Source organism: Anabas testudineus, chromosome 24 (genome assembly GCF_900324465.2).
Source record: "Anabas testudineus chromosome 24, fAnaTes1.2, whole genome shotgun sequence".
NCBI classification, from domain to species: domain Eukaryota; kingdom Metazoa; phylum Chordata; class Actinopteri; order Anabantiformes; family Anabantidae; genus Anabas; species Anabas testudineus.
In genome coordinates, this window is record NC_046632.1 from 8,724,564 (window position 1) to 8,747,158 (window position 22,595).

At 40.9% G+C, this 22,595-nt stretch overlaps 1 protein-coding gene across 2 annotated transcripts; it reads left to right on the forward strand.

Annotated features, from left to right (window-relative positions):
- The first annotated feature begins 205 nt into the window (after positions 1-205).
- ppp1r14c (protein phosphatase 1, regulatory (inhibitor) subunit 14C) lies at positions 206-18,193 on the forward strand. 2 transcript variants are annotated; one of them, XR_003297525.1, is made up of 5 exons: positions 206-516; positions 13,995-14,078; positions 14,722-14,754; positions 15,737-15,865; positions 16,026-18,193. XR_003297525.1 is itself a non-coding variant. In XM_026340592.1 (4 exons), exons 1-4 carry the CDS (start codon positions 283-285, stop codon positions 15,809-15,811), a joined length of 426 nt encoding a protein of 141 aa, XP_026196377.1. In that variant the 5' UTR covers positions 206-282; the 3' UTR covers positions 15,812-18,193. The 2 variants fall into 2 exon arrangements, 1 of the variants encoding a protein (XP_026196377.1); XM_026340592.1 differs by having other exon boundaries at positions 15,737-18,193.
- The last annotated feature ends 4,402 nt before the right edge of the window (positions 18,194-22,595 follow it).

Consider the following 22,595-nt stretch of genomic DNA (forward strand, 5'->3'; position numbering starts at 1 on the left):
TTTGGTTCACGCGCTGCAAAAAATGACCAGCTTAACAAATGATTTGATCCCGCATCGCTCTGTGAGATGGTTTTCTAAAGGAGACACAGACTTTAGTTTCAGCAGTTCATTTCTTGCAGCGCTCGCTCCGCCTCCTCGGCTGTCTCCGGCGCCGCGCTTTAAATAGCAGCTGTTTAAAAGCTCCTCACCATTCCCCTGTCTGTCGTGCAGCTCGCAGCCCCACTCACAAGCGCAAATCCCCCCACTCATTCACGCATTTCTTTCTTAATAAGTCCTCCTGCAATGTCGGCCGCCAGCACCGAAACTAGTGCCTCGCTGCCCACCGCCGGCGGCCGCGTCTTCTTCCAAGGTGCGCCCGGCGTGGGATGCGTGGGGTCCGGCCCCATCACCGGGGACGATCCGGTGCAGAAGAAACAAGGCAAAGTGACGGTCAAGTACGACAGGAAGGAGCTGCGGAAAAGACTCGTCCTGGAGGAGTGGATCATCGAGCAGCTCAGCGACTTGTATGACTGTGAGGTGAGTGGAGCAGAACGTGCGCACTTGGCACCGACACCTTCAAGCGCACATGGAGACAGGTGAACAACGAGGCGGCTTTAAGGAAGCAGCGGCCTTCCTAAGCCATGTAGTGGGATGACACAGGTGTACTCTTATATCAATTTATTTGTTTTTATGGGAGGTGATTGTGTTTGACCAATCTGCCGTGTGCCAGTTGCACAATCGGCTAGAAGCGCATCTGTCCTTAAGAGACGCTCGGAATGCGCCTGTATTTACAGTATCACCTTCCACGAAACAGTGCCTCTTTGTCCTCTGCAGCCTCTCTGTCCTCTGGATACCTGCTAATGGCAGGCTGTCTGCTTCAATAACGTGGCTCTTTGCTTGACTCCGAGACGAAGTGTTGTCTCATCTCTCGCCCTCTTTGTCATTAGGAGAGAGGAATGGAGATGGATGGATGGTAAGGAGGTCGAGAGCGAGAGAAACCGCACGGTTGCGCCTTTTGGGCACCAGTAGTCTCTGTCTTTTTACTTAAATGTGTCAATTTCCCGATGCAATCTCATCCAAATTCATTTCTGAGCTTTCAACCCGCCTTCACCTTTCGAGGGATGATGTGTAACCAGACCACAGTGACAGCTCCATTATTTTGCGCTCTCACGTTCTCAAGTCGCATTCTTTAGCATTTAAAGAGGGAGGTGGAGCACCATGGGGTCTGTATCTGTGTGCTGGCAGGAGGAGAGAAGGATGGGGGTGCAGAAAGAGAGAGGAAAATGGGAAGAGCATACGTGTGTATGTGTGTGTGTATGTGTGTGTGTGTGTGTGCCCGCTGCCACATTCAGTATGATGGCAGAGCCAAGTAGGGGGAGGGGGGTGGTGGATTGACTGGAGAAGAGGAAAGAAGGGCACTGGGTTAAGGATGTGCTGATGCTGTGACTGCTCTCACCAGCCAATCACCTCGTCTGGCTCTGGCCCAGATCCCTTAGAGCAGAGGGTCTAAGCACACACACACACACACACACACACCACATGCACACAGTATGCTTGACTCCTCGGACTCAGCCAATCAGAGATGAAAAAAGCAGTGTGAGTGTGCATCCAAGGAGTATGGGGACACATGAACCAGAGTCAGGCTGCACTGAGGGGATGCTACTAAGAAGGTGTGTGAACTTAAAGGTACACACACTGGTATGCATGGGGTTATTCAGTTTTGCAGCAGGCTGTTACAAAGATTGTTCGCAGGGTCTGAGCACATGTGCAGATGGGAAACATCTGCATAAATCACAGCAGAACAATGAATGTTAACATTAAAGCATGGTGTCTTTCAGTCGTTTGTCCCTCTGCTATCAGAGCATTGCAATGCAAATATGACTTCCACATACTGCAGGCAAATAGACTCAAACCAAACCATTATGTCTCCCATAGCTCCAAACATCCCCAAAAGTTATTCTTTTTGCAGCCATCCAACCCTTGAATGTTGGTTTTAAGGCCTTTTTCTTTTTTGTTTGCGAGCTTCCTCATCTCTTTTTAGCGCTGCTGTGGTTCTCATTGAAGTTGAAAAGAGCTGGATAAGCCATCTGACATGGAACTGGTTCACATTTCAAAGCTGGCAGAGCTACTGCCTGCACGTCCGTCATCAGCAGGTGCACTCGATGTACAAGTGATATGATACGATTCCCACGCGGATGGACTGATCTGTTTGATGTTTCTTCAATGAGGGCTGGAGTCGCACCGGCCAAGCATTGGTACTGTCGCAGCTTGGTCAAGCAGCATTTGCCTTTTTCTTCCAGTGGAGGTTTTCCTGTCAGGTTCTGTGATTTGTTTAATGCAAATGGATATTTGGATGAATAGTCAAAAACAGTCAAACCTCAACGTATAGTGCCTGTCATGATTTCTGCATAGACTGAAATTAGTCTTGTTCTAGCACTACTGTTGAAAGATGTGCCTTTGTCTTGACATCAATTTAACAATGTGTCCCTGAATATTCCCAGCAGTATGACACTTCCTCATGTGTGTTTAACACTTCAAATGGGATGAAATGACATAATAATCCCCTGTGTCACTCTGGAGTCTGATATACTGGATACTGGAAGAAGCACAGTGTTGACTGAGGGTAGAAAAGCATGGAAATTGGCAGGATTTCATAGGAATAGTTAATGAAATCTGTGCATTATTTTCCTGTTGGTGTCACTTTGTTGCAGTGGAAGTCTGTGAATAGATCAGTGGTGGTAGTGTTTGAGCAGATGGAGAAGTCACACCTCCTTCATGCATGTTACTGCCTTCATTCTCAGACATAAGAGAGACACAGGTGTGTCTATTTTGCACATATGTGGGTCTGTTTGAGTGTGTGATAGAGAGAATGGGAGACTGCTGATTTGGCTGTGCTGGTCTGGCTTAAAGGTCATCAGCTATATCGGTTTCATGATGAAAACCTGATATTAGAGAACATTACACAGTGTACTGTACATGTGTGGGGTTGGAGGTGATGTGCTGTTCTCTACAGTAGAGAAAGAGTGAAGTCAGTCAAAACTGGATTTTCTTTCTGTGACAGGTACATGGGAACTTATGTAATTTAAGTTCTTATAGTAAAAAAAATGAATATAAAAATTGTGTTAAGGGAGAAACATTGACATTTTATCAATCGCAGGTTTGAATCCATGGGTCAGTCAGGCGCCTTTCTGTGTGGAGTTTGCATGCACTCTCGCGTTTCCATGGGATTTCTGCAGGTGCTGCGGCTTCCTCAAACTGTCCAAAGTCATCCAGTTAGGTAATGTTGATGACCTGTCCTCTTCACCCTGTACACCTCTGAGTCCAGTCATCTCCAGAAACTCTCAGATGATTCTGCAGTCGTGGTGTTTATCAACGGTGGCGAGGAGGCAGAGTACAGAGACCTGGAGGACTGTTTTATAACGTGGTGTGGGAACGATCACCTGACCTTAAATGGGACAAAGACCCAGGAGATGGTTGTGGACCTCAGGGGGAACAGAGACAGTTTAAACACTCTCCATTTTGGGAGTGAAAGTAGAAAACAGAGTGTTTACAGGAAGGGACCGAGCAGACTCTACTTCTTGAGGAAGGTCCTTTAATGTGTGCAGCAAGATGTTGCAAATCTGAGTCAGCAGCGTCAGAGCCAGTGAAACCAACAAACTAAACAAACTGATCAGGAAGGCTGGCTCTGTGCTGGGGACATCACTGGAACCCTCGGGGCAGGCTGTGGAGAGCAGGATGCTGAACAAACTGCTGATGGAGAGCAGCACACATCCTCTCCACAGCCTGCTGGTCAAACAGCAGAGCACCTACTGTATCTATCTAAATTGTAACTGGGGAATACAAGTGTCTGTCCTCCAAAAGCCAGTGACGAGGACTTCATGTGCTGGAGGTAGAAACGACTGCAACAACTTCTTCATGTGAACTATGCCTTTTTTACATAGCAACAAAGAGAAACCAGAAGGAGACAACAGGATACCTGCTCCCCTCCACTGTATAACAGAAAGAGCTGTACTGGGAGCATTTAGGTTATTGGCTTTCTTTCTGCTGCCCTCTCTAAATCGCTCCTCTCTGCTGTCTCATTTTTCGTTTTTCTCCTCTCTGTCCCTGGAACAGTGAAATGAGCGCAGGCAACACATCCCAGGAGAGCAGAGCGAAATCTATCTTTGACAGAGCTCACCTCCTGTTATCCTATAGCCCATAGAGAGAGAGAGAGAGAGAGACGCTTGATGAAAAACATTCATTTTAATCTGTACATTTTCAAGGATAAATTGAATTGAAGAAATTGTTTAACATCTGTGTAAAATTTTTTGAAATTTTATACAAAACTTTCTCTTAGCTACAGCATAATCTTTTAATTTCCTCCTTCTTTGCACATATTCACGAGCTATGTAAACGAAAACACACTAATCCACACTTTTCCCCCACTTTGATAGACTGGGTTAGAGTGTATTAGGGTGCAGTTTAGTGATGAGGTCAAGTCTAGGTGATTAAAGGGCACGATGTGTCAGTGCAATGATGAGTGAGTGAGAGCACCTCAAATCAATCAATATTGTAGAGGAGGGAAAAAAACTGCTTCAGCCTTTATTTTGTGTCAGAGAAGAAACAATAGCCAGACAGTGTGGTAAATCCATTGTGGGCTCACACACCGCAGTTTTATACGTGTGTTGTTGGTTTGCATGTTGCAGAGTTAAAGGGGAGTGACACTATAATGTCCTACTTTTCCGTGGCTCAGCTTCAGCAGAGCCCCGCTCAGTGAAGCTTATTCGTGTGTGCGAGCAGACACTGCCGACACACCGTGCTCTGCCCTCGGGCCTTGTGTGCGTCTTCATATCTGTGTGCACGGATCAGTGCATGAAGACGTCCGTGATTTTTTTGGGTTGACGATATCCTGCTGCTCTTTGCCAGACATTTGGTGGCAAGGGGTCGGGGGGGGGGCACTTTTCGATGAATGCACGAGCACATATATATAGGTCAGTGTACATATTGAGACCAAGAGGAGCTAAAGGAAGTAGGAAGTGTGCAGCATTGTCTCGTAGATGATACTAACTCTTCCGTCTGCTGCTCTCTTTCTCTCTGGAGAATCATCACCACAGTAAGGAGGGTTGGGCATCTTCCACACTGTTTTGTGTAGGAGGGTCTGTCTGTGTGAATCTGACTCTCCTGTAACAACAACACTGATGTCTTAGGTGGGCAAAGAAAATGGACAGCTTCATCTCTCTCTCTCTGTCTGTATCGATATCCCCCCCTTCCCTTACGTCTCCTGTGACCTTGTTGATAACATTTCCCCTGGCTTGCGTCTCTTTTTTTTAATGCTGGGAAGCAGAATGACCACATGTGTCATGTGACTCTCACAGGGTAGCAGAGAAGGAGTTAACAGTGCCATTCAAGCCCAGTCATTAGTGACATTCAATAGGTTTAGGAATAGAACAACACACACGCTTATTGACACATAACGATAGAAGCATTGAGTTACCAGTGAGACAACATGGTATTCTTTACATACACAGGTATAAGCAGATATATTACTACAGATATAGTCGTTCGAAAGTCTGCACAAGGTCAAACTTATATACAAAGCAAAAAGGGAGTTTAATAAATCTAACAGGCAAAGTCGTGGTTGCTTTTGTCATCCGTGCTTGCGATAGATGACACTGTATTATCTGCCACTTGGCCAAAAATACGCACTTGCTCAGCGTCTGTGTTGGAGCACATGCGGACGCATTTCATATAACACCTGAAAACACGTGCATCTGATGCTAAACAAATCAGAGGTGCTGACAATAAAGCCTTTGAGCAAGCTGACAGCCAGCAGCTGTTGAAACTGAAATGCACACGTGGTGGAAAAGAGAAGGTGTCAAATATCTGTCTCGAAAGCAAACCGAGGGCAAAGGTTGGAATGTATTTGTTCCTATTATCGTTATCTCTTTATATTTTCCATCCTGCTGTCATCCTCTACAATTTCCCCCTTTATATCTTTTTGCAGCTGCTGACCCATCGACTCAACCTCCCACTGTTTATTGCCCATCTTCTTCTCTTTCTCTCTTGATTTTCTCCGCACCATGTTTACTCTGCTGCTAACTCTGTGGTTTTCATATGCATGTAGATTACCCATTAGAAGTTATGGTTTTATAAAGAACATCTGCATTTTATAAATTTACTTATATGTCTTGCAAATATATCTCTAAAATCCCCCGATGCAGTGACAACAGCTGCAAACTGATAAAAGAAGAAAAGGATGCAAACCAGCTGCAAAGCGTGCAACTGGAGTAGTACAAATCAACAGCCACTGATACTGTGAAATGAAGCAACGACGATTGACTTTTCGCACGCACACAGTGAATTTCTTGTCTTTCGATGACATCTCCGCCCATCTCAAGATGATCCTGTTAATCACTGGTTTCATTGTCAGCAGGCCGACACAATTTATAAACTGGCTCTGTACAAACACTGAGTCATTCTCTATGGTTGGCGCTGCAAAAAGATGCAAAACACTGCCGTCATTCACATGACTGAAAGAAGGAGACTGAGAGAGACAGCGATGAGGGGAAAATGGAGAAAAGGAAGATTATTGTTTTGACTTTCAAAGTCAGAGTGGTGTGTTCATACAGGTGCATCTCAAAAAACAGAATATCATCAAACATTATTTAGTTCAGTAATTTAATTCCAAAAAAGAAACTCATATATTATATAGATTCATTACATACAGAGTGATATATTTCAACCGTTTATTTCCTTTAATTTTGATGATTATGGCTTACAGTCTTACCTGTGCTATGGAGAAAAAGGACTGGATTCTTGCTCCGTGGTCCAAAGTCTCCAAGGGCCAAATCAAATTTTGCATTTGATTTGGAAATCAAGGTCCCAGAGTCTAGAGGAAGAGTGGAGAGGCACAGTTTCTTGAGTGTGAGTGTGAAGTTTCCACAGTCGGTGATGATTTGGGGAGCTACGTCATCTGTCTACCAGGTTATTCTAGAGCACGTCGTGTTTCCCTCAGCTGACGCGCTTTATGTAGATGCTGATTTGGTTTTCCATTTTCATTGATTTCCTTATATAATATTCAAATTTTCAAAGAAAGTGAATTTCGGGTTTTCATTAACTGTAAGCAATAATCACTAAAATTAAAAGAAATATATGAGTCTGTGTTAAATGAATGTATTTAATATAAAAGTATCACATTTTGAACTGAATTACCGAAATACATTTTTGATGATATTCTAATTAATTGAGATTGACCTGTACACCTGTGCATGACTGACTGGCCCTTAGCAGCAAGGAGGCACTTGTATCTATTAAATGTATAAAAATTAGATACATGCAAAGCTGAATTGACTCTGAATTTGAATTAATTGGTTAATATTATGGCTAGCTACTTGTCGTGCATGCTGACTGACTGACCTACTGACTGGCTGACTGCATCGTGACACTGATGCTATTGATGTTTTAAGTCTAGTTTGACTAGAAGCGTTGCTGCGAGGGCAAATGTCCGGCCGAGCTCCAGCTGTCAATATGTTAGTATCAGGGAGAAACTGCCAGTGTTGTAAATACAGTGAAATGAATTGTGCAACCCTGCACCACGAAACAGTGAAACACAGTCAGAAGACAGATGCAGGCATTTCCATAGTTGACAATCCACAATAATGTTTCCCATGGGCTTTAAGTCAAAGAAGCAGTATTTTGGCCCTGCTGAGCAATAGTGGAACGACATGTGCCTGTCAGCTGCCATAGCAGAGTGAGCTGCCGGAGGCTGCTGTTGCAGTCTGCTTTATGCTATACAGTAATTCAGGTTTGACTGATTGACTGTTCTTTTACAAGTTTCCAGTGCCCCTGGGGATTGTTGTTAATGAAGACCAGGCAAAAATAAAAGCTACATGGGAACTCCAGTTCTGTCAGGACTGGATTATGGCTGATCAGAACCACCCTGTTCAAGGTGACGTCTTGTTCTTTGCATGTCAAACTGTTTGCTTCAGAAAGTCAATGAAATTGCTGGACACGGCCCTTCTCACTCACTGTGGTATAAGCATGGTGTTTTATTTTATATGGGAAGTCATTTTCCAACCAGCAAACACTTCTATGTGTGTAGATCACTGTCACACTAAACAAAAATGTAAACACAAGTACTGTGGGGTATTTAAGTAAAACACAATGCTTCTCATTATAACCTACACCAGAGGTATCTGTACAGCAAGGCTGCAATTAACAACCTGCAGTTTTGCCTCTAGCTGAGCTTGTGGATTTATGCCCCAAAAAACTAACCAGGTGGAGAGTGAGCAACTGCCTCAATGCCAGTGTTTGAATTACAAAAGCACTGGGGGGGGGGCTTAGCTGCTCTTCCTGAAATAACAACATTTGTCCAACCCTACAGTGAATGATAAATGGTTCTGCAAGGGCTGGTGGCCTGCTGACAGGACGAAAGCTGAGCTGCTATGGACAGGACTGAACCACAAAGCAAAGCTTTTTCGTGTATTGGTTGAATGGATACCATCACTTAGTTGACCTACATGTTGTGAACGAAAGATTAATTTACATCCTAAGAAGCCTCCAAAATTCAGTATGCATATCAGTGCTATTTTTACCCTTTCAGGATTAATTCTCAGCTCCAGCTCTCTCTGATATACAGTGTCCTCCAGAGTACAGCTGAATCAGCGTGGGAAAGAGCTTTTTGCTGCAGCAGCTAACTTTATCCATCTGTGCTGTATGGTTTCAGCAAACTGCATTGCTGTTGGGGCAGTGGTGAGGTGCTGGAAGGGAGGGTGGACGCAGCGAGCACCAGTGCTCTCTACCATTCCTGTTTATAAGTCTTTTCTGTTTTGGATATATTTCTGTCCTCCCGTTCACCTCTTCTTTTTTTTTTTTTTCCTCTTTCATCCTCACCCCGTGTTCTGTGCTGTGCAGTAGCTTCTCTCCCTCTCCCCTCACCTCGGTCTCATAAGATTAATTCATCCCACCATGAGCTCCTCCACACTTTGATGTGACACAGCACGGCAGTGTAGAGACAGGGAGAAAGCTGAGCTGTGAGGTTTTTACGATGTTGCACAATCCTCCTCTTCCTTTCTCTCTGCCTCATCATCACAGTGACCCACTTATCAGTGCGCTCCTCATATCCCTGTATCTTATTTTCTCCTCTCGTGTATTCTAATTACTGCTCTCATACATATCTCTCTTCATTTCTTCTCACTCCCCCTGTTTAGTCTTTAGTACCTCTATGTTATTGTTATCTCTGCATGGTCCCTAATTTCATGTACATCCCTTATTAGTTTCTCATTTGTCTATTAAATCTTCTTCTTCCTTCACTTTTTTTTTCCTGTCTCTTTGGCACTATATTCTTTAATGACTTTTCCTTATTTGCAATATCAGTGTGTGTGTTTGTGTTTGTGTGTGTGTGTGAGTGTGTATACTCAATATTATCTAGATTAGTTGGAGGATCTGTCAATGTCAGCCCCCCATTATGTGTATTGTTAGTAAAACAACTACAGGCACAGACTGAATGTTCCTGCGCTCTTTGTACCACTGTGTGTGTGTGTGTGTGTGTGTGTGTGTCTCACACACATGCATGAAATACATACAAACACAATAAAAATGGCCAGAGGGGATATGTTGAGAGTTCACCTTCATTTCAGCATCTACGGTGTATCAGAGTAGTGAAGCGATCCTCTAGACAAAATCTATCAGCATGCTGTTTTTTCCTCGGCTTCATAGAAGGCTGTAGTTCTAAAATAGTCACTGGTTTTATTATGTCATTGTATAATACAGCCTATTTGAGCTCGTTGTCATCCCGCTAGTCTCACATAATGCCACTTGGCCTCTCAATACAGATGATAAGGGGTACCATCGTGCTGGTACTGAGATGCCAAGTGTCATTATGTGACACTATGGGATGACAATATACTATCAATGTCTGTTTCTAACTAGCTACGTTAAAAAATGTACAGTGCAAAAATTGTGTAGGTGTTTTATTTGTATTCCTTTTTGGGCAGCAAGCAAATCTGCTAGAATTTACATTTGAATCTCAGCTCTTTTGTTAATTAAATATTCAATTTTTGCCAGTCATTGTTATCCATTGAGAATCTTCCAAAAGAGACTTTAATTCTGAACTGAAACTCTTTTTCACTGTAGTAATTCAAGTAGATGGCGATACCATCATTGTCCAGTCAACAGATAATAAAGAAGATTGTGTACTTTATGGCATGGAAAACAACATACCTGGTATAAATATCACTCTATATATGTGACCTTTGCTAAATCCCTTTATCAATTATCTCTTCAGAAAGTCTTAACCACACTAATAAAACTGGTAGTTCTAGTTCATATACAGTAAGTAGACTATGAATAGGAATAATTGTGAATCACTTGGCCAAGTGAAGTGATTCCCTGTCACAAGGAGTTTGACTCTTTGTTAGAGTTAAGTGTTTGAATAGAGTCTGAATAGACTTGTTGTGGTGAGTCACAGGGTCGGGCCAATTACATTAGCTTTGATTCAACTCATCACAAGACAAACCAGACTGGGAATGGAGCTGTCATTGAAAACACGCCTGACACACATGCTGCACACAACAAACACGCTGGCTGTGTCACTTTCTGTTTCTCTCTCAGACTTTCTTTTGCTTGCTGGCTTCGTTAACAAACATTCACACTATCCTCTATGAATAAGATATTTATTATTTCCTCTTTTGATCATTGTGTTTTATACATCTGTTCAAGAATTAATTTTTGCTGCCCATGCATTGCATTGTAGGTCAGCAGTGCCCAGGATGCACAAAACTGACTTTTGGCTACTGCCTCAGAAAGTCAAATTGTGATATTGCATTTTCTTTAATTAATTTTTTAAATGTTTTTATTTTTCTGTGTGTTTGTGTGGCTGTATTCTGGCTTTGGGTGCCGTGATTTTGTCACTGTTCACCACTGGCAAGATGGAAAATTATTTTCCCCCAAGGCAGTGGGTGTAACCTTAACTATTTTAGGCTCTCAATCACCAGGAGGACAACAACAGCTTCAGTGTTTATCTGCATGTCGAGTACATTTCCATTCATGCCATTACATGCAGTGTATTTAATGCGGGTACTTTCTCACAAGCTGCACAAAGACAGGCAAAAAAACAGTGGTGAGCGTTTCTCTGCAGAAGACCGATGGTGGTATTAAATTGTGTGTGTGTGTGTGTGTGTGTGTGTGTGTGATGTACACGTCATTGGTGATTGCTTGCAGTCATGCTTCACACACAGGCCGTGCTTGCCCTAGTCATCACCAATCGCAGTGACAAAGGGTGACGGACTGCTTACTGAACAGTCAGAGACACACACACACACACACACACACACAAAGTCAAACTGACACAAACATCAACACAAGGCAGAGCTGTTTTTGCTTCACTCATTCTAATTCACTTCTTCTTACTTTTCTCTGTGTGAAAACCAGCAGGTCACATGCAAACTGACCACTACTCCCTGTTGTTTTGGCATGTTGTTTATGATTGACGGCATTATCTTGGTACAATATTCATGTTTCAGAACTTGCATGTACAGTAGCAGCTGTCAGGTGTTGACCTTTCTTCTGTTTGTGATTCATTCTTGAAAAGGTTTCTAGTTTGAATCATCATGCTCAACCTCATTTGTCACCTTCTGGGATCTAAATGTAAAATATTTTATGTCTTCCTGAAAAGCCATCTGAAAATAGGATTTCAACATTCTATCCTAGACAGCAGGAAATAACAGTGAAGCAGAGGAAAAGGGATTTAACACAGATATTTGTTTAGCACAACTCTTATTTTACGCATTTTGAGGTTGATTATAAAAAAAAAACCTTTAGATAAAATGTAAAATTACAGATAGCCTACAGCACTCTGGGAAATCTACAGGGCACTATAAAATCCAGATCTAAATGCCTGTTGTCTTACAGTTTTCTACTAATAACTTTTAACTCTTTTTAGTTTAGTTTAACCATGTCAAAGAGTTGGCTGAGATACTGTGCTAAACTAATCATAACACAGTAAATCTGGCATGTCATTTTTTGCCCGTAATGATTTGATTTGATTTTATTTATGTGATATGCTAAACTAAAATATTAGGTTTACTTCTTACTTTAAATGAACAATTACTTTGATGTTGGAGCATCACAAGTAAAATCATTGGGGTTCATTTTTGTACCTCTTTGTTGTTCTTGTTTTTTTCATTTTTAATGTTCTAAATATAACTCCAACAAGACAACAAGAGAAAAATTCTGGGCTCTGTTTTGACCAAGTACAGTTTGCAGCTACTGTGTTTTGGCTTTGTAGGACTGTGGTCAGCCAAAGACCACAAGATACAAAAACAAACTGTAAATGAAAATTGTAAATGTCAACTGGTTTCCTAACATTTCTTTTTATCCATCTAGTCAGTTAGTCCATCACCTAGTCACTTTGAAAGAGCTTATCTGAACTTATGTATTGTATGTGCATAACCTCAGTGCTCTGGTGCTCACACACTGCAATCCTCATTTCTCCCTCTTTCTCTTGCTTTTCCTAAATGAGCAGTCTGACAAAATAAGAGATATTGAAGGAAACAGTCCACTCGTGTATATGTGGACCTTAAGATGCTGGCTCTTTAAATGCATCCCAGCAGCTGATTAATAATAATAAAGTTGCACTAAGTACAGTAATTAAGGTGAGGTACGTCTGTATAAATATTGTCAAACACATACTGCACCATTTTGCCTCTTTCAACATGTCTTACATTTGGTGGTTTAAAAGTATAATTGTGAGCTAATTCCATTCTGTGCACATTAACCCACCTACGCAAAACTGAAATCACAGCGGCTTAGCTTTAATGCTGAGAGCTAAAATCAAATCATCCTTCCGTCCTCCCTGTTCCTGTGTCTGAATACCTATATTATATGCATGCTCCAGGCTAAAGCATGCAGGACTCCTCTGAGAGGCCTAAACACAAACACACAACTCAACAATAAATCTATTCAGTTTTAGTATTGTAGCATCCTGGGACCAGAAATCATCTTAGTTTTACTGTTGTTTATTGTACTTTTTATGGGTTATTAATGCTCGCCAGTACTCTTCAAGCAAGAACGTTTTAATCTGTCAGTAATGGGAATGAATACCCTGTATATGTGTTTATGAGTGTGCAGTTGGTAAGCTGAGGAAGTAGTTTGGTAGTCATTTGGAGAATTCTGTACCCTGAGACTACAGTTCAGTATGGTTGTGCATGTGTGTGTGTGAAATTTTTGCTGTCTAATTAAAGTTACAAAAACAATCAATATGGTGGTTACGATTAATAAAAACATAAAACTCACAGTAGATCCTACTTTTGGGACTAAGCTGCAATCTCTTGCATGAATGTCCAATCCATGCCCATCTACCACACCATCTTCTACACCCTTAGTATGCACCTCATGTAAGCATTTATATTATTTAAGGACATGTGACTCCCTGCACTGGCAGTGAATGCTGGCATTGGGTTTAAACAATGAGGTGAGAAATAGTTGAGAATGGACATATTTCCAATGGATAGTGGAGAAGTAGAGTCCATTTTGCTGTAATTATGCACTATGCTGGTAACCACCCTTTGGAAGAAGGACCTGCACTTCTATATGGTTTCTTTGACTTAATTCCCAGAAGGGAAAAGCTACATCATGCGGTAGCTTGGAGGGAAGGCTTGATCCTCCCTGTCTGCCTCTTCTGCACATGCCCTTTTGGGGAAGAAAATGAACCACAGGACCTTTGAAGTGGTGCTGAGCTGAATACAACCCCTAACCACTGCGCTACTAAATGGCCCAGCCCCAGCGCAATGACATATGATGTCTGTTCCTAATAGGCAAATATATGTTTGCAGTGTTTGGAGATATGGAAACTATGTTTTAAATATGGAATTAAATGAAGAAACAGTGTGTTACTGGGGCGATGTTACAACAAGACATTTTTAATGTTTACCAGTGCTTTGTGCACCAATCAGTGCAACAGAGGGACTTGATTATTTTCCATTTTAATTTCCTGTTTACCTCATCTGCTCTTCTAACCAAGAGTGTTTCTGTTGCAGGAGGAAGAGATGCCGGAGGTAGAGATAGACATCGATGACCTGTTGGAGGTTAACAGTGATGACGAGAGAGCTAGCAAACTGCAGGTATACCCCTGTGACTGTGTGTCTGTGTCTCTGTACCTACGTGCCTATTTTTAGCAAATAGCATTTTAGTACACCAGCATCATTGCATTGCATATTTCCAGAATGCATTTTCACAACATGCCAAAATGTTTAAAATTGTACTGTTGTTCCCTTTAGCTATGGACCTATTTATAGAAAAAGCAATGTCAACATGCAAATTACTATCAGTTGACTCTTGGACCTTTTGTGTGGTAACATTTATGATAAACTCGTGAAAACAATGCGAATGAGCCAGATTAAAACATGGGCATTTCACTAATAGCCAGCATGTATACATACAACTGGCAAGAAAATGTATGGGAACATTTTGAAATATTTTGATTTTCTGCATTAATTTGTCATAAAACATGATCTGATCTTCATCTCATCTCAAGAGTATAAATATACAAGTATACATCAGTATCATCAGTAGGAATTTTACTTCAAGTGGTCCCATAGCATTTCTATTGGGTTGAGTTTTTCTTGCCACTATATGTTCACCTCAGTCTTCGGCCCTCTTATAATGTGTTACATGGGCACACAACTTCACAAACATATATATGTAACATCAGAACACAAAGCGGATTATGACCCCTTTTAAAAACTCTCCCTGCTCTTTCCACAGGAATCATTAATAGACTGCTACAAACCAACAGAGGTGAGTGTGTTCAGTGTGGCTGCCATCTGTACACACAATAAATGCTCATCATCAACATCAATGACCCAGACATTATTGATGATCATTTTTTGATGTATTGATGTATAGTGGGTTGTATTTTGCAGTATGTGTGTGGTTAATTGATACTGGGTGACACACACACACACTCTCTCTCTCATCCTGCTGTCACTCTGACCTAAATTTGACAAAGGGTTAAAAGCACCAGAGGCTACAGACGCATAGGCTGCACTTAACTGACATTGTTAGAAAAACAAACTGTGTGTACAAGCATGCTAAGTCTGTTGCCTTCTGAACAGCCCTGTAAATGTTTGTTTTGTATTTGTGCGTGTGTAAAAGTGTGTACGCTTGTGTGTAAAGGTGTTTGGTTTGGGTGAGGTGAGGTTAAGCTATTTGGGTGATTAAAGGTGAGACCAATCACATTAGTGGGAGGGGGTGGGTGCGTGGCTTTCAGCCTGCCTGTGACAGCACTGCATGGTCACTGATAGCAATCACAAAGAAATGCAAAAAGAGGGATGCAAAAGGATGTTTGGAAAGACAGCTAAAGGGATGAAGAGGAAGGGTAGAGATGAGGAGGAAAGGTAAAAAATCAGTGTCACTCGGTATAATGGAGGGGATTAAATTCCACCATATTCTAAACCACGGTGACACTACCACAGACTTCTAGACAAGCTCTTGTTTAAACCCAAGATATGGATTCTCCATCTCCTCCTTTCTTACTGATTTAATTTCCATCACAAGCCATTATTTCTTCCTTCATTGCGATTTTAAACTGTCACATTAAATAAGAAGAGAGTCATACTCTGTGACATCGCATCCATTTTTATTATAGTGTTATTAGTATTATTAGATACATCTTTGCTGGCAGTCTCTAATAATTATTAACAAGCCAGATCATAAAAGGAAGAAACATCGCCCCTGTAATGTACATTAAACTGTAACTCTCCTTTTCTTTACTTTACAGGACTTTGTCCGTGAGTTGCTGGGCCGGATAAGAGGAATGAGAAAACTCAGTGCACCAACAAAGAAGGGCCTATAATGGCTGTAACCATTGAACCATGGATCCACTATAAACTATGTCATCTCAATTCCTGTACGTAACACACTAAACATGGACTATCATCACACATAATACACATTAGTAACTCTTCTGCAACCTGCAAACATGCACCATAAAATCCATCCATATAGCACTAGTCATCCATTTTACATACACACAGAATTATAATATTTTAATGTTTGACTGTTCAAAGGTACGTAAGCAAAACGGAGCCGCCATGGTTTAATAGAATACAGCCCCAATCGAACCCTGTCAAACCCTGCAACGTGCCAGAACTGCAACCGTGCTTAAACACGAATACCACCTGATTGCACATTTCAGAGCCATGCTAAATCTTTGGAAGCTCATGCTGTAATGCCAACAGTCATACAGACTACAACACCAACAAATGTTAAGAAGAAAAATGGTCAAAAAAAAAATGTATGTACTGCAGTAGGTGTGAAAATAGCTGGAGCACTATGTAAACAGTGCTTCATGATTTTGTCATGTCTTTACTGAAGTGTTTTGCTGTTACTTCTTTTCAAAATGTACTGTATGTTGCCATATTGTTCATGTGAGTAATATGTTTTTTTTTTTTATAATTTTCTTTTTTATTTTGTCCTACTTTGAAGTCAGCCCCCTTATTCTTAGTCCACCAGTGCTTGCAAATAAAAGGGAGCTCTGCAGTTTTCTTTTAAGCACAAGGCATTAATACATCAGTTCTGTCCTTTTGTGATGTGTAAACTTAGGAAAAAGTGGGGTCATTTAGCAAAACAGGCTAAAATCATGTTTGCTTTTCACCCGCTTTTTTTTCACCACAGTAAGGCATGATGGGTGTTGCAGTTCTCCCTCTATGAGACTACAAAACCTGTATGATTGGCAGACTTCTCATGTTACGCGGTGTCGTTCCTCGCTGTCTCTCATCAGAATACATATCAGTTAGTTGTTTAGGTTGTTTAGGTTTAAGCACAAAAGCCCAAAACCTTTTAGTTGTTTATCATACTCACTTACCTCCGCTAACTTGCCTATTAGTGGCTGATGTTGCCTTTAAAGACATTCAGGATCAGTTCATATATTCAGCACTGAACCTTAACTACTGACAACCTAAAGGCAAACACAGTTTAGTCTGAACCTGAGGATGACTTGAAGCTTTGACACTTCAACCTGTCAAGTCCTGTAAGGGAAGGTGTGCCAAAACTGGGAGTATTACTTCCTCAATGTCATACATCATGGAGGCATTAGTGCGACACTACAGCGATTATTTGCTAAGGTTGTGGATCATCTTCGAGTGGACGCTTAATTTCAAGACGCTTAAAACTAAAATAATTTCTAGCTGCATAATCCCAGGTTTAGGAGGCGGAGTTATTTATTGTCGTTAACGAACATCTGTGCTCTAACACACTCAAAAATCTGTAAGCTCTGATACAATCATGACTCTGTATTACGAGGTTGGGTCTGGTTTAATGGTTCAGAATGGAGCAGACCTAAACCTGCCATGATATAAATATACCCTCAGCTGCCAAAGACAAAAGCAGGGCAATGTTTGATTTTAACATAACACTTGCAAAGCACCCGTCTTGCATGCTAACAGAGAAAACATTAATAAAAAGTATAGATATTATGAACTCATAATCAAGCAAAAAAAAACCTTTTTGACTTAGCTACCATATATGACTTTGTAGAACTTTTTGTGTTGAAACAACGTGACTGTCACGTTGGAGGGAATCCAGGAAATAATAATAAAAAAAAAAAAAAATGGTGCTGTTTTTGATGTTCTTCCCAGGTTTGGGTTGTATAAAAGACATTTTCACTGTCAACTGATGCCAGAGAAACGTGTCTGAAAGAAATGCGTATCTTTATTGATGAGTGCATAAAGTCTAAAGTGGCATCTTCTTTCCATTTCCTTCCCTTCATTTAAAAAGTAATAGGAATATGGTGTCACCACACCCAGCTAGCTTTTTTTTTAAAACTTAACTTAAAGAGGAGGCCATTATAGATAACTAAGATGCACCCATTCATGTCAAGGTACTACTTAGGATTTTCTCTGTCAAGAAAAAGTTCAGGGGCAATAGGCTGATATTTTATAATTTATGGAATTTAAATGTGGAGAGTATTTTGAAAGCATCCATTTTAGAAAGCTTTACGTTTGCATGTATTTTTAAAGTAGCATGTTGAGGAGAACACTTTGTTGGCCCAAAGGTTTTTAATTTCACAAAATGAAACACAACTTTTTATACCTTTTCCATTTATTATGACAAAAAATATTCAGTTTTTCAGCTGCTGTTTTGTTTTTCTGTACATCCACGATAAGCGCTCTTGTTTTTAAAATGTAATGTGGTGTGTGGTTTGTTTTTGCTGATAATAAAAAACGGTTGAAACGTATTTCCTATGTCATGTGGTTGCTCATACTATGCATGTCTTTATCCAAAGCTTCTTCAGTTGACATCAAGCAGCAGAGGGATATTTTAATGCATAGAAGTCAGGGGGAAGATGAATACCATTAATAATATAATACAATAATATAATATATAATATGAAACTGTAAAGAGCATCTGTGTAGCCCAGTTTGTACAATTATGAAGCATGGCCCTTGGTGTGTGTTAGCTTTTATGTGTCTGTGCCTCTGCACAGAGGGCATATTAGAGCATCATGGTTGGCAACATCTTCCTTCTCAGTGTCACACAATGTGGTAGTAGTTTAGTAGGACATTCCTGTCAGATTCTGTAAAGTACTCATCAGGGTATGACATTATTGCTCAGTGTTTGCATGAGTAGCCCCATATGGACTAACCCACTGGCCTACTGTGCATTGTTGCTAGGTAAAGTATTTGATTTCAGAGAACGATTTATGGCACTGTTTTCTGTGATAAGGAAGGAATAATTACAGTTATGCCTTTTGACCCCTTAGGTCCCCTAATTACCTTAGGTAAGGTGACCTCAGGGCTCAAGAGGTTAATCATCAAATTGTGAGGGAGGACGTCAGTGCAAACCAAAGCTCACATATATTTATTTCTAAAAAGAGGTTGTGCAAGAGAGGAGACAGACAGAGAGAGACTCACTTGGTGAACGTGTCACACATTTTATTCCCAGAGAGAAAGCGATAATGAACGTCTTCTGATTCAGTGGCACACATTCCCAACCAGCCTTGTGGGTTTCGCTGCAGGAAACAGAATTACACAAACACTGCTGCTGTCGCGTGTCGGGAGGAGGAGAAAGCCAAAGCGACTGTGCAGTGCAACATGGTTGCGTGTGCCTTTAAATTCCATGACCCACTTTTCACAGCTGGGGCTGGCTGGCAGAGCTCATGCACGCTGCCTTGAATAATTGGGACTGCAAGGTGAATGTGAGGAGAATAGCTAAGAACGGGAGCCCCCACCCCGCCAGTCAACGTGTCTAGTTCAGTCAGCTGGCTGCACACCAGCAAATCTCACACCAGCCTGGTCCTCGAGATGCTGTTGGTAATGCTGTTTCACAATATTAAAACAGATGTGAATGGAGACACCTATTTGACAGATGAAAGAAAACCGGTTGGATGTATGAAATGAAATGAGCTCTGCAGGAGCACGGGAGCTCGATTTTATGAGCTGATATCAGATATAGTTGCTGTGAATTTGTAAGTGATGTAGCAATACATCATATCTCCCTGTGTAAAAGATTTTATGTCATCCCATCCCCCTTTTGATTTTGCCACTCTCTCTTCACCCTGTGTTTCTCTCCACTGCAACTTTATCTTCTCATGCTTCTTCTCCCTGGTGGATAAAGTGATCCATCATGCCAGTCCTTCAGGTAGACAAAAAAAAAAAAGCAAAAAAGCGAGGGGGAGCAGACTGATATAAAAAGACAGAAGATTCTGTTTATTACCATGGCAGTAAAGAGATAGATGAAAAACTGAGTGACAGCAGCATCTCCTACTCCCTGTTTATCTTCAGCTGGATGATAGATCTCACCTCATCTCCGCTGTCATGGACTCCTACTGCAGCATCAGACAAACGCTGGGGCGACGTGTTATGCTGTCGTAGTCTGCTCATTCATTCACATGACAGGCAATTCAACCATACACCGTCACTCATTAACCAGAAAAGAGAAAAACCCCCTTGTGAGTGTGCATTGTGAGTAAAGAGGACGTGGCAGGCAGGACTTAATCTCCACCATCCAGATCATAATGTGAAACTGATCTAGTATGAAAGAAACATTAGTAACCAAATAAAACGCTTAATTAAAGGGCCAGAAGAAGTTGACCTAAAATTAGTAATTCCCTGCTAAACTATGTGCTTTGGATACATAATAAATATTTTATTCTACTTTGACTTTAAGTGCAACCAAATCTCTGGGAACTACCTCTTTGCTTCACTTTATAAATACTACATAACGCACATGCACGTGATCTATTTACACAGTTTGCATGTGTGTAGAAAAACCTGCAGTTCAACTCCTGGGAAAAGACTTTAATTTCACTACACTGAGCCCATTCAATTTCCCAGCACTCTGACATAAATTCTTCAAGCATAAAGAGATGTAGGCGTGTACAAGATCACAGACTTCGTTGCCAACTGTATTATTTCTGCTATTACGACTACTACAGCTGGAAGTGGAATAGTCAGGACTGCTTCAGTGCAGCTGTCTGAAGCAGTTTTACTAAGATGAAAAGCATTTATAGTAATATTTGCAGAATAAGCGAAATGTACTCAAAATATAAAAGTAAATGTACATGTTCTGCAGTAAAACGGTGTTGAATTGTCAGAGGTTCAATACTGATGCATTCATGTACAGGCAGCATTTTACAGTTGAAGCTGATCAACACTGAGTCCATTTTAACAACTTTATACATATGTAATCAGACATTTTACCCTAGTTGTTCTCAACCCAGGTGAATAATAGAATTGTAAAAAAGAAAATACTAAGGTTCGCTCCACAATTTTGCATCCATTTTTTTAAAGCTTTTGTCTCATGTTTAATTTATTAGTAAAATAATCTCTCTTAGATCACAGACCTCCATCTGAACTAACCCGACTAGGGGCCACAACCTGACATTTTTTCTGCGCTGAAACATTTTGGAATCAATGATATCAACTTAAACAATGTGGTGGATTTTATAAGATTACGATTTCAATTCTAAAACCTTTAAGGTTTAGTAGCATGTAACTAACGCTGTTAAATAAACGTAGTGTAGTAAAAAGTTCATTATTTTTTCCCCTAATCATTATAAAGTGAAAATACTGTGTAAAGAGTAAATGGACATAAGAGTTCAAACATCAATACAAGCATCATTAGTGCTCATTAGTTTATATTCTGGTTTAATTTATCATTACAATAGAAAGCTAGACGAACCAGTGGGAAGGTCTACATGTTGTAGATTTAATGCTTTATAGTTCAGCCAGCCCCTAAGTTTACCCAACACAGACAGTAAACACTTTTACAAACACTGTAGACAATACCACACATACCACCCGAGGGATTAGTTGCAGGGATTTAGAATTAATAGCACTATTTACTTGGGTCACACAGCCATATGTCCTGTGGCCTGTTTGTGTATGGACTACTTGTTTTTGAGGTTTATTTTCTTCCTTGTGATTGGTAATTTCTGTGCGGATCCAGAGGAATGGGAGCAAGTGTACTGCTGAGTGTTTATTGTGTGTAAGTGTGTGCTCAAGGCAGGGCATGTCTAGTTAGACAACACAGGAGGAGTCCTGGTGGGGGATCTGTCTATCTGCAGGGGGTGAGTTCAGATCATTCTCCATTACGCCATCTGTTTCTAGTGAATTATGTAGAGACTGAGATAATTAAAGAGGCCATTATCGTTCTGCTACCAAAACAAGATACACTACATACTTAGCGCCTTCCATGTGTAAAAACAACCACCAATGTTTCAAATGTGGTCTTACTTTATCCATAACTGAAGAACAATCACTTTTAAAGCAGGACACAAGAAATGAATGGAGTCAAAAGAGATAACATAGTATAAAGAGACAGAAATGACAAACACATTCTAATAAGCGTATATTCTAGTCTACAGTATGTGCGGTGGAAGCCTGGCAATAATGATTAGTGGCTTTCATTTACACATGCTATAAAATGTCTTATTGTTACAGTACATAGACTGCTAGACGATATTATGAGATTATTAATTATCACAGTATTTGTGATTTCACTATGATGCGAACATCTGCTTAACAGATTTATTGACACCAATCAACAACACTGTCCTCTGGGTTGAGCAAAATTGGACGCAATAATATTATCATATGAGCCGTGTGGAATTTCGCAGCCAGGCTGTGAATATCCATGGCTAAAATGATACACCACTACGCTGACATCTGTTTACATGCGCTTTCTGTTTCGTAGGTGGTGATGTGTTACTATCGTCTACACAGCAGCATGTCTCTGCAAGCTGGTTTGAAATTAATTTTTTGCAGTCTATCCAGTGTTTACTTCATTACCTCCTAGATTTGTTCAGCGCCACACAATTAGCTGTTAGGCTGCCTTCAACTGCTGTCGTAAATCTTGCAATTACGTGTAGGGTTCACTTTATTGGCCTAGTTAAGAATGTAAATACAAAAGATTGTTAAACAGAAAGTCCTACTGTAAGATTTAATACCAGATCCCTCCTGGATGGTTGATCGTGAAACTGATCTGACCTCCACTTTGATGTTCACTGACCCACGCTTTGGGTCCTGTGCATGCAGACACACAAACGCATACGCCCACAAATTAATCCAAGTGAATCAGTGAAGGGCAAAGAGGTTGCTTGTACTCAAAATCAATCAGTTCCTCGATCTGCTTATTCC

What these genes read in the sequence shown, in the direction of transcription:
- ppp1r14c (XM_026340592.1), top strand. Translation starts at nt 283, where the DNA reads ATGTCGGCCGCCAGCACCGAAACTAGTGCCTCGCTGCCCACCGCCGGC. An exon ending in GCGACTTGTATGACTGTGAG is followed by an intron (nt 517 to 13,994) that starts GTGAGTGGAGCA and finishes TTTCTGTTGCAG; the next exon opens with GAGGAAGAGATGCCGGAGGT. An exon ending in ACTGCTACAAACCAACAGAG is followed by an intron (nt 14,755 to 15,736) that starts GTGAGTGTGTTC and finishes TTTACTTTACAG; the next exon opens with GACTTTGTCCGTGAGTTGCT.